We start from the raw sequence: 19,111 nt of genomic DNA on the forward strand, positions 1-19,111 counted from the left end.
ATTGGGCCTGTAGCATGCTGGGATGAAGGATTACCATGTTAGTTCAAATGAATGACCTTGATCCACTTTCAACCTAATGTCCTTGTTCGACAATCAAGGTCAGAGGCGTCATATGTTTAAATCTTTTAATAGGTTCTTATGAAATCTTAAGATTACAAGTGTTAGATTAATAACAGGTGAGCGATGCAGGCCCATTGGGCCTCTTGTTATATGGTGTATTTGTCGTTATTTTATTTTGGGAGTTCAATTAAGTATTTGCACTTTTTTAAATAATGCCAGTCACATACAATGTTACATTTGTAAGAAGGTTTCCCTTCAGAAACCACTCTCACCGTTTATGTCGTGCGGGGTTTTGTAACTGTTGTTGTATATTGTGTATCTGACAGAGATGAACATCATGTGGGCAGGTCACCAGACCCATCACAGCTCAGAGGATTACAACCTGGGTACCGCTCTACGACAATCCGCTGTCCACAGATATTTCAATTGGGTAATACAAATATTTAGTACAAACACTTGGGAAAATCCACCCAGCTATGATAGACTGTTGTTCCATAAGACATTAGAGATTAATAGAATCTGTCACCTCAAGGAGGTGAATGATTCTTGTTCTCTTACTCTGTTCACCCATTGTGTATCATATATACATAATGTAATGTTAACTTTACAGGCTAAATGCATGGTTGAGAGACATTGATTCATTGTTGAGGTGACGCCATTGCATTGTTTACGTAATGTCACACAATTGTTATGAATATGAAATGTTATGAAGTGACGTTGATGGATTGTTGACGTGACGTCATTGTATTGCTGAAGTGACGTCATACCATTGTTATGAATAGGGGAATCTCATCCTCTCAACCCTAGGGTGAGACAAAGATTTCTCTTACCCTGGACAGGTGTATCCGCACTTTTACCGGTGTGAGATTTTCCTTGTCTCACCCTAGGGTTGAGACAGGGGGTGTCCCCTATTCATAACAATGGTATGACGTCACTTCAGCAATACAATGACGTCACGTCAACAATCCATCAACGTCACGTCAACCCTGAATTAAGCATGTAATGTTATCATTACATTGTGAATATGATACACAATGGGAGAACAGGGTTGAAAAAAGAATCATTTACCCCCTTGTTGGTGAGATAGAGGAAGATTCTTCCCTATCTCATCCCCAAGGGGGTAAGAGAATCTATTAATCTCACACTGGGAAAAGTGTGGATACACCTGTCCAGGGTAAGAGAATCTATTAATCTCACACTGGGAAAAGTGTGGATACTCATGTCCAGGGTAAGAGAAATCAATATGAACTTTCATGAAGGAATTCAAAGACAAATCAATTAATATTGTAAACATTGAACACTTTCCATTGCTCATTATACTCTGGCACAGGTTTCTCAAGCCCCTTTTGCTTTATTTAAGACTTTCATTTAAATTAAGAATTCCTTTCCTTTGGAAAATTTAAGAAAAGAAAAAGATCTCAGCTAAGATATTTGAGAAACAGATACATGTATTGGAAAGACCACACATTCCTGATCAAGTCTGATTGCCTATGAAAGTATTAGGAATAAAGATGTAAAATAACTAAAGAAAAAGGTTAGGTAATACTGGTTATTGTTACTACCTTGTTTTCACACATTGTACTTTGTGTTTTGGAGTTATTTACCTGTTTCAGACATTGTACTTTGTGTTTTGGAGTTATTTACTTGTTTCAGACATTGTACTTTGTGTTTTGGAGTTATTTGCCTGTTTCAGACATTGTACTTTGTGTTTTGGAGTTATTTACCTGTTTCAGACATTGTACTTTGTGTTTTGGAGTTATTTATTGTTTCAGACATTGTACTTTGTGTTTTGGAGTTATTTACCAGTTCCAGACATTGTACTTTGTGTTTTGGAGTTATTAACTTGTTTCAGACATTGTACTTTGTGTTTTGGAGTTATTTACCTGTTTCACCAATTGCACTTTGTGTTTTGGAGTTATTTACCTGTTTCACCCATTTTATGTTGTATACAGACATGTGTTTACCTTAACAGGTGATCTACTTGCCGCTGGCCTTAATTATGCCTCCTTCAGTCTTTCTTGTCCACATCCAATTAAACCTTCTCTACCAGTTCTGGATCCACACAGAGGTAAAGTCAATGCAAGGATTAACTGGTAGTATTAAAAGGAAACTGAAGATGTAAAGTTAATGGTTAAATGAGGATGAAGTATTAACTGCTATGGTAAGGATGAATGCATAAACTGAGGATTAACTGAGGGTACAAGGTTCACTGAGGATCTTAGGGTTAATTGAGGATGTTAAGGTTAACTGACAATTTTAGTGTTAAGGTTAACTGAGGGTATAAAGTTAACTGACAATGTTAGAGTTAACTGAGGATGTTAGGGCTAATTGAGGGTGTTAGGGCTAATTGAGGGTGTTAGGGCTAATTGAGGGTGTTGGGGTTAATTGAGGATGTTAGAGTTATTTAACTGGGGCTGTTGGGATAAAATGAAGGTGTTAGGGTTAACTAGGGATGTTAGGGTTAAATGAGATTATAAAGTTAATTGCTGTTAGAGTTAACTAAGGGTGTTATGGTTAACTGAGGGTATTAGGGTTAACTGAGGGTGTTGTGGTTAACTGATGATGTAAGGGTTAATTAAGGGTATTAATGTTAAATGGGGGTATAAAGTTAACTGAGGGTGTTAGGGTTAACTGAGGGTGTTGTGATTAACTGATGATGTAAGGGTTAATTAAGGGTAATAATATTAAATGGGGGTATAAAGTTAATTGAGGGTGTTAGAGTTAATTGAGGATGTTAAGGGTTTATTTAGGGTGTTAAGGTGAATTGAGGATGTGAATGGTTTATTTAGGGTGTTAAGGTAAATTGAGGATGTGAATGGTTTATTTAGGGTGTTAAGGTAAATTGAAGATGCTAAGGGTAACTGAAGGTATAAAATTAACTGATGATTTTAGGGTTTACTGTGTGTGTTATAGTTAACTGATGGTGTTAGGGTTTATTGAGGGTGTTAAGGTTAATTAAAGGTGTTAGGTTAACTGAGAGTACAAAGTTAACTGACAATGTTCGGGTAAATTGAGGGTGTTTAGGTTAATTGAGGGTGTTAGGGTTAATTAAGGGTGTTAAGGTTAACTGAAAGTATTAGGTAAACTGACAATGTAAGGGTTAATTGAAGATGATAATGTTAACTGAATTTTTATAGTTAACTGACTATGTTAAAGTTAACTGGGGTTGTTGGGGTTTATTGAGGGTGTTAGGATTATTGAGGGTGTTAAGGTTAACTGATGGTATAAAGTTAACTGAGGGTGTTAGGGTTAACGGAGGGTTTAAAGTTAACTGAGGGTGTTAGGGTTAACGGAGGGTTTAATTTTCACTGATGATGTTAGGGAGTAACTGAGTGTGATATTAAATGAGGGTGTTAAGGTTAACTGAAGGTATAAAGTTAACTGACAATGTTAAAGTTAACTGGGGTTGTTAGGGTTTATTGAGGGTATAATGTTGACTGATGATGTTAGGGAGTAACTGAGTGTGATATTAAATGAGGGTGTTAGTGTTAACCTAGGGTGTTAGGGGAAAATGAGGATGTCAAGGGGGTTAGCACATGTGCAATGAGGTTACATTGTGTATTAAAGGTAATTTGCATTTATTACCGATAAACAGAGGTCTTAGGGTTTTCTAAGTTCTTACATGACAACTATTGATGTAACAGTGTTACCATGATGTAGCATAAAAAGTATTTGAAGGTTAAGTGAGTGACACACATGCTAAAAAAATATGTATAATTATTATAGCATTAGACCTACATACTTTGATGTTTTTTGCACTGTTACCTGTCATAAGGAACTATCCATAGACTCAGTGTTAAAGGTGAATCTTAGAGTTATGATAAGAAAATTTGTCTGTGAGAATCATTTGACAAAATTTTCCCGTAAAGTATCCTAGATAAATACAGTCTCAAATAGTCTTTTAACAAGAAATGAGTGATTGCCAGCAGATGGAGTATAATACCCCAATACTTACTGTGGTTGTGTTCGTATTTTGATAAGACTGTCAGAAGTGTGGGCCCCTTGGAATGGATACTGAACACTCCGAGTCACCATCGTGTCCATCATGGCCGAAACCCCTACTGCATCGACAAAAATTACGGTGGTGTCCTCATCATATTTGACCGTTTGTTTGGTAAGTGTGACCTTTATGACAGGGAACTGTAAATCAGTAAATTCTTGTAAATGGCAATTAATCGGGGTCAAACTTTGTAATGCTCCACTTTGGGGAATTTAGGAAGTATCATATTTTCGGGAAAATTTTGAACTTAATGCCCACATAAATAACATGGTATCGCTAAAGTATTTGCCTCACAAAATGCAAGCAACTTAGTCTTTTAGTTGCTGATTAGTGGGTCCTTAGTCAAACATTGATGTACACATAAATCTTCCATCACAAGAAATATTCAATTTGCATTAATTTTTGGCTATTTTCCATGATCACCTAAAATAGAAAATAATTCTGATAGTTCAATGGACTTTGATATTTCATCTTGTTTGTGTACAGGGACATTCCAGGCTGAGGAAGAGAAAGTCATTTATGGACTTGTACATCCACTCCAGTCCTGGGACCCAATTAATGCACAGGTAACTACCCCCGGTAATATTAACAGAATTGTTTAAGTGCAGGTAAATTATTTTTTCTTCTGAATCTATCACAGATAAATTGTCTCACTGCTAATTAAGGTAATGTACTTGTAAATTTTCACATTTCTGTATTCCCAATGGTATCTTACCTTGTTGGGGGTGTTTATAACCAGTACTCTGTAAGTAGATTTTATGAAGAGCTAGAAAACAAAATGGTACACACTTTCATATATCTTTCCTGAAAAGTGAAAATCCATATAGAAGAAAATTATTTGCTTTTTACTTTTTTGCAAAATTAAAGAACACTTTACTTATTATACTACAGAATATGTTAAATATTATAAACATAAAGTCCTGTTATAATGTCTCATTTCTGAAGTAAATAAAAAGGAAATCAAGGGCAGATAATTTAACATTTGTTATGTCAGCTACATATTAAAGTAAAGAATTCAAAAAATTCAAAATCCAAGGAGTGAAAACCAGAAATATACTATAGAGATATACCAAGGTGAAAAACTTAAGTTATTTTTCATATTGAGTTATCAAACCAGAATATCAAGCATTATGAAGAAATTTCTTGATCTATGTCACTTAAAAAAATAAAGGAAAGGAGAATTGAAAAATTAGCTGCTTCAACCCAATGTCAGTATGCATTAGCTTTGTTAAGTATGCTTAATCCTCTGAAAAAAAATTACAAGTTTGAAGTAATACAATAATATAATGAGTTGTCTACCTTGATTTGTAGATCTGTCACTTGAAATACATGTTTAAAAAAGTTCAGGAGGAAAAGGGCTTCAGCAACAAGATGGGAGTCATCTTTAAAGGCCCTGGCTGGTCGCCAGGGAAACCGTGGACAGGTCTTATTGAGGATATCCCAGAGGTCTGTGTTCGTGTGACCATATACCTACTGGTGTTTGTAATAAATTAATATTACGCAACTTTATACGAGAATGAATTAGTTTTGTACTATATTTAGTGCAATATATTTTTCTTTCTTGTCAACCTTTCGTCAAATTTGTATGGGGAAACTGTGACAAAATTTGAAAACTTTAAATTATAGTACTTTCAACAACCTATTTGACATACAAATCCCGTCATATGCAATATTTGAAACTGTTTACAGTAACTAAGTTTGGGCAAAAATATTCAAAATCTAGAAATAATGGTCAGAAATCGGAAGTCTCCAAAAGTATTTGAGATATTAGGCAGGCATGTCTTTCATATGGATGAAATGAGAACAGGATAATATTTTAAGAAATAAACATTTCATTGTTAAAGTAAAGACTTGTCGTGCTCTAATAGTGGAGATCTTGGTGATTTTCAAGGTCGCACAGTGTTTTATTATTTCTCACGTGATCTTTTGGATGTTTCGATAAAAATCTTATAAAAATCTCCAGATTGAGAGGAACTACTGTATGCAAGATTTTTTTTTCAGAATTATGCTCAATTACTACATGTATAATCGGGCAATTTTGGCTCAGTCAAATTTTTCGCCCTTTGCCAGTATTTGCCCTTCACATTTGACTACTTTGTTGAACATGTTGTTTACTAATGTTCGCTGTAATGATAAATTCGCCCTAATTACGGAGGGCAAAAAAAGCAAAAATTAAACTGCAGCAAATATATTCTGGTATACAGTATACATATTCAAAGTTAAATATGTGCTACATGTATTACCATTGTCTTGAAATTCATTTTAAACATGAATTTATTTTTTTATCATGTATGATCCCATAGAACTCAATTTACAAAATTCAAAATGTTTGTATTAAATTTAATTACATGGACATCGTGTGTTTTTGCAATAATGGCATCAAATCTTGGACACCAAGAAATTACCCCAGAAACGTTATCCTTTCCTGTTCAACTACTCACCAACAATGATTTCTGTTACAGGTGAAGGAGCCCGTGGAGAAGTACGACAGTGACGTCCCACTAAAGACAAGCCTGTACATTTTTCTTCACTTCTTTATTTTGATCGTCGCATCAGGAGTACTTACTAAATTCAAAGAGGTGATTAATTACTTTTTTAGATTCAGTGACTTTTATCTTTAAAGATCAGGAACTTATTTGTGAGACAATGAATTGGCAATATGACCATTGCAATATCTAGTGCTTGTTTATTTCCCTGTGAGATATTTTATCAAAATTAAATGATTTCAAATATTTATACAATATCTGTCTAATCTTTCATCTTAAAAGAAGAATAAACTCAGGAAAAACACTGATCCTCTTGAAAAAACTTGTATGGATTTTGGTAATCTTAATTTTTTTTCTTAAAATGAATATGTATATATGTGTACATGTATTATCAAAATATGATAAAAGACATGTTTTTCACATTAAAAAAGAACCCAGTAAGAAAACAAAATAAATTTGCATGATGCATATTTTCTAAATAATCAGAAATATAAACAGAAAAGTGAATATGATTAAGAATTTTTAAATTCCATTTATCTTATAAACACTTTATCATTGAACTGGTGAACTAAACAAGTACTCTGATGTATAACTCTTAACTCTTTCTGTGTGTGACATAAATCTTACAGAATATTGACATTATCCCACCATGGCCAGAACGATAACATTGCGACATCTATAAATGATCATTTTTACAGGGTATGTCACCTGTATGGACCATATCCTTTATCCTGTTCATGCTGTTCTCGCTGACGAGCTTTGGAGCTATTTATGATAACAAGTATGTATTGGGGGCTGAGTTTATTTTAATAATATTAAGCATGTCATTCCTGAATACCATTTCAAACACGTGAATGTTGTTTAAGAGTAAAACAGCGATTCTTATTGCTGCATTTTGTACCCGGTTGATCAAAAGCATACAGACAAGGTATCACATATTCTATCGAGCAACAATGTTATATGATACCTATGATATAATGAACCAGTAGTTTTAGACAATTGACATGTGTAAACAGGTGAGGTATCTATAACTCAGATTTGCTTGTGAAAATATTTGAAATTTAACATTGATTTTTTTTTTTAAATAATCCATTTCTCTGTGTTAGATTTGACTGTGAAAATATTATTTGAAATTTCACAATGAAATATATTTGATTTTCACTTCCATTTTAAGATATAAATAACAGAACTTTCATTTTTGTTCAATTTTCCCCAGGAGTTATGGACCTTTGATGGAGCTCTTTAGATGTGGTGTGTTTCTTGTGGTGGCAAAGTTCAGCACTCCAATGATGGGCTCCATGGTTACAGTGGGTTCTGTACTGAGCTGGTTTTATGTAGCATCTGCTTGTCTTTGGCTATACGAATGCGTGAGACACAATCTGCTGGTGAAGAAAGTGAAAACTTTGTAACCTGTCAGACTTATATCCTGCCGAAAGAAGTAAAAAGTCTGTGAGATATGTGACACAATTCTTGTTGAAGATAGTCAAAACTTGATAAACTAGTCAAAACTGAAGAAAGTGGAAACTTTATAGACCATTTCCACCAAAGAAAGTAGAAATAGATAACTGTATCAGGGATAATCCTGGAGGGGTCCATGGGGCCATTGACCCCTCAAAACTGAAATTGACCCATCCATGTTACATTTTAATTTTACAAAGAATGGCCCCTCTTAATATGATATTGACAAAAAATTGCTGAAAATGGCCCACTGCTCTAAAATTCCAGGATTTTCCCTGCTGTATGCAACCAAATCAAAGTACCCATTGCTAAAAGTTAATTTTCGCGTGTGAAATTAATGGTAGGCTTTACAGATAGGATTTTGATTAATAATGCCACTTACCATATCAGTGCTAAATCTACGTGCGAGTCCCATGTCCTGTACTCATAGAATTTTGATGGGACTCACAGAATTTCTGGAATTAGTTAAATTTAACATTGTGGGACTCGTTGTTTTTAGCAATACAGTTGAAAAGGACTCATTCAAATAAATTGTAAATGGATCACTGCCATATTTCATTACTCTGTTTAAATGTTCTCAGTCTTCCAATTGAAGGCTATTTACGGGTACAGCATTTCTTTACACATAGAGCCTTTTGTATTGCATCCTTTGTTTATCCTGTTTGGAGATGTACAGAGCAAGCTTATTAGGTCAACTACAGTGCCAAGGGCAAGCTTATTAGGTCAACTACAGTGCCAAGGGCAAGCTTATTAGGTCAACTACAGTGCCAAGGTATTTACCAAATAACTGGGCATTATGTGTACCAATTTCTTACAACCATTGATATTATTGAAGTGGCTTAATTGTATGGCAAGCAAACTTAACATTTAATTCCCAAAGAGTTCATCTATAACCGTGTAACCAAAGCATGGAAATATGTTGAAATATTTTAGAGATTTCTTTAAAAGATGTTTATGTTGTATGTAAACGAAGATATCTCTAAATTATTAGATATATTCATCTTAATTAGCATATTGAAAATGGTGTCATGAACTGGAAATTGATATCCTAAGTTTGCTCCAGCATCAAGGGTTGCTCTACCAACAATCTGATTAAAATCATCTGTTACATGGCTTCGTTAACTTCGTACTACGCCTGAGCCATGTAACAGATGATTTTAATCAGATTGCTTTACCAATGTCTTTATTAAATTTCTAAATGAAGCATAATAATGAAAAATATGAATGTTAACATTTGAAAAATTTGAATTTGATTCATCAGATGTACTTTTGTGATGATTGATGTAAATTGCGACTGACAATCTGGTGGAATGCCATTTTTATTCTCCTTCAACTAAATTGGTGACGTTGTTCTCAATACTCTACAGCACTTTATCTGTGTATTACACAACACAATGAACTCCTTTCCTCTGAAGTCTTTCTTCACCTCCTATAATGCCAGTATAAGACTTCTGAGAGGAGAAGTTGTTTGTGAATGTCGTATGCAGTTTCTATAGAGTATGGAAGTGTAATACACCTATTTAATTATGATATATATGGACTCAATTTAACAGATGGAGTCGAGAAAGAAGCATGTAACGGTAATTATATATGATTAATAATCATCTTCGCTGTGATTTTTTTGTGATAAATGTATATAGAAATTTACGCTTGTTATTATAACATTATATCATTTATAGTCGATAATTATGTCATAATTGCTTCAGTGATGATTAAGATGCCAACTGTGATATATATTTAATTATTTTGTTGATTAATAAAACAAATAGATAATGTAAAGGTCTGGTGTTTATCTTTCCTTATAAACATGTCTAGAAACTCATTCATTTTGACCCAATTTATAATCTCTAACAATTCCTGGTATTTAAAACCTTTTCTTTATTTGTTAATGTATTTCATACAAAGTGATGGATTCCTGCTTCTTGAATCTCTCTTCCGCCAAAATGCTTTACTAGTTTTATATTACTGGGAGATAATCCGACAATTCTGACTTTAAATAGGTGTTATTGAACTGTTAGAGCCACCGTCTTTTCCTCGCACGTAATGTTCAGGTTCTAGTACTCGGATGTAACTAGAGCAGGGCAGTGTACTTGATCCTTATCTTTATACGCCAGTACAGGCAGCTACACGTGTGGTATTCTAGGATGTAAATAGAGTTGTACCACAGAGCAGTGTACTTGATCCTTATCTTTATACGCCAGTACAGGCAGCTACATGTGTGGTATTCTAGGATGTAACTGGAAGTGTACCACAAGGCAGTGTACTTGATACTTATCTGTATACGCCAGTACAGGCAGCTACATGTGTGGTATTCTAGGATGTAGCTAGAGTTGTGCCATAGGGCAGTGTACTTGATTCTTATCTTTATACGCCAGTACAGGCAGATTCTAGAATGTAACTAGAGTTGTACCATAGGGCAGTGTTCTTGATCCTTATCTTGATACGCCAGTACAGGCAGCTACATGTGGTATTCTAGGATGTAACTAGAGTTGTACCATAGGGCAGTGTACTTGATCCTTATCTTGATACGCCAGTACAGGCAGCTACATGCGTGGTATTCTAGGATGTAACTAGAGTTGTACCACAGGGCAGTGTACTTGATACTTATCTGTATATGCCAGTACAGGCAGCTACATGTGTGGTATTTTAGGATGTAACTAGAGTTGTACCATAGGGCAGTGTAATTGATCCTTATCTTTATACGCCAGTACAGGCAGCTACATGTGTGGTATTCTAGGATGTAACTAGAGTTGTACCACAGGGCAGTGTAATTGATCCTTATCTTTATACGCCAGTATAGGCAGCTACATGCGTGGTATTCTAGGATATAACTAGAGTTGTACCACAGGGCAGTGTACTTGATACTTATCTGTATACGCCAGTACAGGCAGCTACATGTGTGGTATTTTAGAATGTAACTAGAGTTGTACCATAGGGCAGTGTACTTGATTCTTATCTGTATACGCCAGTACAGGCAGCTACACGTGTGGTATTCTAGGATGTAACTAGAGGTGTACCACAGGGCAGTGTACTAGATCCTTATCTTTATACGCCAGTACAGGCAGCTACACGTGTGGTATTCTAGGATGTAACTAGAGGTGTACCACAGGGCAGTGTACTTCATCCTTATCTTTATACGCCAGTACAGGCAGCTACACGTGTGGTATTCTAGGATGTAACTAGAGGTGTACCACAGGGCAGTGTACTTCATCCTTATCTTTATACGCCAGTACAGGCAGCTACACGTGTGGTATTCTAGGATGTAACTAGAGGTGTACCACAGGGCAGTGTACTTCATCCTTATCTTTATACGCCAGTACAGGCAGCTACATTTGTGGTATTCTAGGATGTAACTAGAGTTGTACCACAGGCCAGTGTAATTGATCCTTATCTTTATACGCCAGTTCAGGCAGCTACATGTGTGGTATTCTAGGATGTAACTGAAGGTATACCACAAGGCAGTGTACTTGATACTTATCTGTATACTCTAGTACAGGCAGCTACATGTGTGGTATTCTAGGATGTAACTAGAGGTGTACCACAGGGCAGTGTACTAGATCCTTATCTTTATACGCCAGTACAGGCAGCTACACGTGTGGTATTCTAGGATGGAACTAGAGTTGTACCACAGGGCAGTGTACTTGATACTTATCTGTATACTCTAGTACAGGCAGCTGCATGTGTGGTATTCTAGGATGTAACTAGAGTTGGACCACAGGGCAGTGTACTTGATCCTTATCTTTATACGCCAGTACAGGCAGCTACATTTGTGGTATTCTAGGATGTAACTAGAGTTGTACCACAGGGCAGTGTACTAGATCCTTATCTTTATACGCCAGTACAGGCAGCTACATTTGTGGTATTCTAGGATGTAACTAGAGTTGTACCATAGGGCAGTGTACTTGATTCTTATCTTTATACGCCAGTACAGGCAGCTACATTTGTGGTATTCTAGGATGTAACTAGAGTTGTACCACAGGCCAGTGTAATTGATCCTTATCTTTATACGCCAGTACAGGCAGCTACATGTGTGGTATTCTAGGATGTAACTGGAGGTATACCACAAGGCAGTGTACTTGATACTTATCTGTATACTCTAGTACAGGCAGCTACATGTGTGGTATTCTAGGATGTAACTAGAGTTGTACCATAGGGCAGTGTACTTGATTCTTATCTTTATACGCCAGTACAGGCAGCTACATGTGGGGTATTCTAGGATGTAACTAGAGTTGTACCACAGAGCAGTGTACTTGATCCTTATCTTTATACGCCAGTACAGGCAGCTACATGTAGTATTCTAGGATGTAACTAGAGTTGTACCACAGGGCAGTGGACTTGATCCTTATCTTTTTACGCCAGTACAGGCAGCTACATGTGTGGGATTCTAGGGTGTAACTAGAGTTGTACCACAGGGCAGTGTACTTCATCCTTATCTTTATACGCCAGTACAGGCAGCTACAGGTGTGGTATTCTAGGATGTAACTAGAGTTGTACCACAGGGCAGTGTACTTGATCCTTATCTTTTTACGCCAGTACAGGCAGCTACATGTGTGGTATTCTAGGTTGTAACTAGAGTTGTACCACAGGGCAGTGTACTTGATCCTTATCTTTATACGCCAGTACAGGCAGCTACACGTGTGGTATTCTAGGATGTTACTGGAGGTGTACCACAGGACAGTGTACTTGATACTTATCTGTATACTCTAGTACAGGCAGCTACATGTGTGGTATTTCAGGATGTAACTAGAGTTGTACCACAGGGCAGTGTACTTGATCCTTATCTTTATACGCCAGTACAGGCAGCTACATGTGTGGTATTCTAGGCACTGTGCGTTTAGCTTCAAAAGATGTATACTTGATGGTTCCCACAGGGTGGTGTATTAGGTTGTGCTGTTTTAAGACTTTGGTTGTTACCTACAGTATAACACAATATATTTCTGTAGGAGCCTTGGCGTTGTCCAATTCCACAAATTGGTAACTGTGACCAGTGGTCTTTCAACAACCTGCTGTACATCGTTTTAAAAGTCATATTTTTGAAGAAGCAACATTTTTCTTCAAAACTGAGCATAAATTGTAGATTTTTTTTTAAATTCAACATGTCATATGAATATTCGATGTTGATAAGTTGTTACCTCTGATTTGTTACAGATCGTCTATTCAGCGTTTTGGACGGCAAATTAAACATGTGAAAATTCCTATATAAAAACGACCGAAAAAATACTGTTTGACTAAAGTTTGAGAGTGTTCAATTCATTGACCGATCCATATCTGAAAGTAGTTCAAAGTAGAATGGCGATTTTCGATGTGTTCTGTTTTTTAAACACTACCATATATAGTTCAGCGAGGTCATTCGGAGTCATTCATACAATGCAACTAATAATCCACCTGAAGAATATGGACCATCTAAAGAAAATAGCCATTTTCAAAATCACTAGACCATCAATGTCTTAGTGACATTTTTTTTTTAAACCTCTAAAGATAAAGTTTTGATCAATAATTTTAGTGGGTTTTAGCTAAAGATGGCGACACCTGTATCCACGATTACTAATTAGGATTTCTAATTCTGTTTTTTTAAGTTATGTTCATTTCTATTTGATACGAAACATAGTTTGGTCATGTAGAATCACAGGATAATCCAGTCTCTAGACCTCCATTTCCTTTTTCCGGCCCCTTCGATTTTGACCTCTTGCACAGGTGCTAGACACACAAACATGATTTGTATAACACTATACAATAGTGTACACATCATATCAGACTAGTCTTAGAGTGACAGAGGTCTACCATCTATTTATCCATACTGCAACACAGGGGCCTGATCATTTGTTAATTTGTTACAGCTATAGTTGGGGCTTGACTGGGATGTTCAGGTATTTAAAACGTGCAATGTACTCAGAAGAAAAACCTCCATTTAGGTCCAAATATATCTAGTGCAATGTGCAGCGAGCGCGTCTGCATGTTAGAAGTTAGTCAATTGTGCCTGAAAAGAACGGTGCGAAATGTTATGCATAAGAAAAGATGGAGTGAAATAACATTAACAAGCCATGAGCAATTGAGGTATAGGAGTGCTTTATATTGAAACTGCTATTCATCCAATATAAACAGTATGGAACATGTGATGGCTCTTGCAGGATGGGGGTGTTGAGAGTAGGGTTGGGGGATTGATTGGGAGAAGTGCGAGTTAAAGGTGATGTATTAATTTCTAGGGGGGATGCGTTCCATTGCATTATTGTAAGGGGGGGGGGGGGGGGGGGGGGGGNGAGTATTTATAGGAGTCTTTGTTGGTCGGAATTTGTCGAAAAGAAAGTTGGTGATCATTTCTCGACAGTCTCGTGGGGTGAATATCGCATAGTTGGCATTAGGTTTGCTACCTATTGATAGTATTTTTTAAATTAGGTCAAATCTGGCTACAGATCTTCTTTTGGGTCAAAGTTTGCCAACCCAATCTTCTTCACACGGCCGACACACTCGCAAGATGGGAGAATTTCAGCTGGTCAATTTGATCTTGCGTATGTGGGATCAAAGACACAGGCGGAATCCTCTGACGTCACGCTACCATAATTGGTAAAATTTCGACAGTTTTTCAGTGATATTTAAAAATTCAGATCTTGTATGTGGAATGTTTCTTGATTCTTGACAAAGACAACCTATGGTACTTCTTTTTCAGAAAAAGTTTTGATTCTCAGTGATTTGCTTTTAAAAATAGAACACCAAACTCGCAGTGAGATTTCGTCCCTTTTTCGACCTTGATTAGTTCCTAAATTGATACAATATATCACAGGCTATGATACTTGTTTTTATTTCTGCTAGTTGGTGTGCTGATTGCAACAAAAATTAAATGCATTGCTTTCATAAATACCATACTGTACTACAAATGTATTTAACATGCTTATAATTAACCCCTTCAAAATTCTCCAAAATTTCGTCGACGTATGTCAATTTACTGGTTTTCTGAGATGTTTACTTTGAAGTCATCGAGTACTTTTTAAAATGTCTCTGAAAACAAAGCAACTGTTTGGTGGAAATGTTGATAAGTATCTCTCTTGTTATACTATCAGAGGGAAAATGCTCAACTTTAAATTTAAAGTACTATCCGAGCCATTTTCTGACTGTGTACCAATTTGGGCAGCGTACCGATTGTGGTAGCGTGGCGTTATTTTTGGACGTACTAATATTGCCTTGTAGGCTGCAGCCTTTACCTTTTACTAGTAATACTGCCGTCACACCGGACTGGCGTCCTTACCGCGTCCGAAACTGTCATATTTTGGAGAACGCCGATGGTCGCATTGAGAACGCCAATGATTTTTCTAAAATAAATCCAGATTTCGAGTCAGCCGTACCACCGGAGTTCTATGCTCTGCGATCTGTGTATGTACACGGCGTTCCCAACACGACCTTACCGCGTTCTTACTGCGTCCTTGGAGTTTCTATTGAGTTTACACGGCGTCACTGCGGCGTCCATACGGCGATCAGCGGCGACCCCACTGCGACCCCACTGCGTTCTTAGCGTTTCTACCACGACCTTACCGCGTGCATGGCGTTCCCACGGCGACTGCAGGGCGACCCAGCGGCTCAAATCCCGAAATATCCGCCCTGACATCGCGGTAAGGACGCCATAGACGTGATGGGGTCGTGGTAAGAACCACATAGACGTGGTAAGGACGCAGTAAGGTCGCCATTTGTTCCCCCGATCCTTTTCTCCGCGTTTACATGGCGACTCTACCACGTCTGTACTACGTTCCTTTGGCGTTGTTCGGGTTCCTACTGCGATGCTACGGCGACCATGGCGACCTCAGGGCGATCCCACGGCGTCCTGAGCCAGGACGCGCTCAGGACGCCAAACCTCGGCATTTACTTTGAACATGTCCAAAGTAAACGCCGTCGCTCTGCGACCTTCGGCGTCCTTGGCGTCCCCACGGCGTCTTGATGCATTCTCACCACGACCCTACGGCGTCCATGGCGTCCCTTCCACGTCCTGGGTCGCCGTAGGGACGCCAGTCCGGTGTGACGGCTGTATTATGTATCCTAAAGTTCTGTTTGCTTGGCTACTTACGTTTTGAATGTGCTTATTCCATGTCAAGTTTGATGAAACGGTTACACAAAGGTATTTAGCATATGGGGTAGATTCTACTTGCCCATGTAGCTTATACACTGGTGAGTGGCATCTTTGACTTGGTGCTGGCACTAGGGGTTGAACCCATATCGGAACTTTTTTCCCATTCATGTTATCTGTTCAAGTTTTTCTGAAGCTTATTTGCATCTTGTAGACTACTTACCGCGAAGTATATGATCATATAATATTCGACCTTTTTAAAGGGCCGATATAATTTACAAAATTACTCTAAGGCGTATTACGTGGCGGCGACGTCTGCAAAAAGATCGCACTGTAGATGTAAGGTAAGTGGTAAATCATGTATATAGAAATAAAGTCTGTCTAGGGATCGTTAGAGGCCACACAGGAATGGCCATCTCAATAACTTAGCTACAACAGAAGTCAAACACATTCAACATCAATAACTTAGCTACAACAGAAGTCAAAAATATTCAACATCAATAACTTAGCTGCAACAGAAGTCAAACATATTTAACAATGTATAGGGGGAAACAATGGTTGTTCGCCGCCATTTATCGCGTATACCGCTCAAAAATATTCAAATGTTATCTTTGTAGGTAAAATGGTTGAAAAAACAATAAGTACAAAACAAATCATCCAAACAAAAGGAATGCAATTCAAGTCAAGAAAAAATAATTTACAAGTCGGTACATGGTTTAACATGATAGCACAAGTCTGTTAAAGGCATTTACAACCGACTATAAAACATGAAAATAGACAACAATTCAACATTTAAGAGAAACATAACAAGCAAGCATAAATAAAAAAAATAAATAAAAATAGCTATAATAAAGTACTGCTGTTTTGATTTTCTTTTCATCTATTTAACTCTTTCTTACGTGCAAATTTTGAATTCTCAGAATAACAGACCGTTAAATGGCTGTGGATTTCTGCGCCGCAGACGACAGGACAAGCGTGAATTTCGTATTTATTAGCATGTACATTTCATATTTCGTTTTTATCGACGCGTGTCAGTTTTGTGGGCAGCGGAAAAAACCCACCTAAAACTTCAAACGTTTGGGAACTTTCCTTTCAAATGAACTGAGTTAAACTCAAAGCATTGACACACTAAAACATTGTGACAGAATCGAAAGCAACATCCTCAAAACAGAATTAATTGAACAACCCGCATGAGAATATATTGTAAATGACTTTTGAAAACTTACTGCAGTTTTGATATTTTCTTCCTTTTCATTTTTTTCTTGTTTCTGCAACGTCTCCAATTTCCTGCTTTTTGAATTTAAATAATAGCAAAACTTTTTAAATGGCCGTCGATTCGATAGCCTGACGGACCAGCGTGAAAACGTTTGCGCGTGTCCATTTCATCTCTACCACACGTGTCAGTTTTGTGGGCGGTATAGGCACGTGGGTTTGCCTTTGATTGGTTAATACAAACATTTCGTTTTGATTGACAGCTACGGACAAGAAACAGAGGATGGTAATTGGTAACAATGTAATCAGAATTTCGAAGTGGTGAGGAGGCGTCATTTCTTTGTGGTTTAAATCACGCATCGTTGCGTACAATTATCATTTATTTATATTCAGTTTGACCAGCGATTTTCAGATATATATGAAAACGGCCTGTATTCACAAAAACCGTTAAAGGTCTCAACCGAAAAACTTCTGATGTAATTAAGTTTAATATTGTACTTTAAAATGACCGGATTTTGACATTTTTTGTGGAATTATATTGCCACAATAATAAAGATCATCTCGATTTGAAGATAGACGGTTCCTGGTCAAGATTAGTGTTTGATAAATGTAGTTATAAGAGCAGAACCGAAAGGAACAACTCGCATGAGAATAATTGGAATATGTTAGTTAATTATTATAATCATGTATTTATTGTAAATGGCTTGATTTACTTACTACTGTTTTTATATTTTCTTCCTTTTCATTTTTTTCTTGTTTCTGCAACGTCTATAATTTCCTGCGTTTTGAATTTTCATAAAAGCAAAACTTTTTAAATGGCCATCGATTTTTCTTCTTCGCAGACGACCGGCGCGAAAACGTTTGCGCATGTCATTTTCATTTCTATCCACACGTGTCAGTTTTGTGGGCGGGATAAGCACGTGGGCCTGCCTTTGATTGGTTAATACAAACATGTCGTTTTGATTGACAGCTACGGACAAGAAACAGAGGATAGTAATTGGTAGCAGTGTAATCATATGTAGTTTACATTACGCATCGTGCGTACAATCTTTATTTTCATTATTTTTTTCAGATATATACGAAAACGGCCCGTACGTATTTACAAAAACCGTTCTTGAGCTAAAATTAAAATTATGAGCTCAAACCATCTAGTAGCCCGCCAATTTTATACACTAAAAACACAACAAAGAAATGGTGCTTAGTTGATATTAACTTTAGGCTTAATACCATCGAATCATGAACTATAATATACCATAATATAGTGTAGTGTTTTTGTTATTCCAGTCAAACACCAGCATATACTTCAAAGGACCAGAATTGACAATATGTTATATGGTATTCCTTTATACAAAGTGGAGGGACACACATATACTATACTTGTGCCATGATCCCCAATCAACACACAACGAAAGCTATTCGAGGAGGCTAACAGAGTCTAACATGATCGTCTTCAACTTTTAGATAATTAATTGTTCGAATCATTGTGTTGTTGAAAAATGTAAAAAGTCAGATTAAAATTAAATACAGAAAATCACCTTCATAAGATTTTCGTGGAAAAAAAGTTAAATAACGATAAGCTTATAGCGTTGACACGCTTTATTTTATGAGATACAGATTTTGTTTTTGCTATGCTTGCAATGAAACTGTCGTATGTAAGTCCCTGAATCAACTGTCGTATGTAAGTCTCTGAATCAACTGTCGTATGAAAGTCTCTGAATCAACTGTCGTATGTAAATCTCTGAATCAACTGTCGTATGTAAATCTCTAAATGAACTGTCGTATGTAAGTCTCTGAATCAACTGTCGTATGTAAATCTCTAAATCAACTGTCGTATGTAAGTCTCTG

At 36.9% G+C, this 19,111-nt stretch overlaps 1 protein-coding gene across 1 annotated transcript in view; it reads left to right on the top strand.

The window, feature by feature from the left end:
- The window catches only part of LOC110442646 (alkylglycerol monooxygenase-like), a 14,905-nt gene extending 6,719 nt beyond the window's left edge, over positions 1-8,186 (top strand). Inside the window, exons 4-11 of the mRNA XM_021486340.1 lie at positions 387-490; positions 2,033-2,128; positions 4,042-4,174; positions 4,547-4,626; positions 5,372-5,506; positions 6,523-6,639; positions 7,245-7,327; positions 7,763-8,186. Coding sequence (XP_021342015.1) covers positions 387-490; positions 2,033-2,128; positions 4,042-4,174; positions 4,547-4,626; positions 5,372-5,506; positions 6,523-6,639; positions 7,245-7,327; positions 7,763-7,955 — 941 coding nt within the window. The 3' untranslated portion in view covers positions 7,956-8,186. The remainder of the gene's footprint in view (positions 1-386; positions 491-2,032; positions 2,129-4,041; positions 4,175-4,546; positions 4,627-5,371; positions 5,507-6,522; positions 6,640-7,244; positions 7,328-7,762) is intronic.
- Positions 8,187-19,111: the final 10,925 nt, after the last annotated feature.

The sequence above is a fragment of the Mizuhopecten yessoensis genome, unplaced genomic scaffold, assembly GCF_002113885.1.
Source record: "Mizuhopecten yessoensis strain PY_sf001 unplaced genomic scaffold, ASM211388v2 scaffold716285, whole genome shotgun sequence".
Taxonomy (NCBI): Eukaryota; Metazoa; Mollusca; class Bivalvia; order Pectinida; family Pectinidae; genus Mizuhopecten; species Mizuhopecten yessoensis.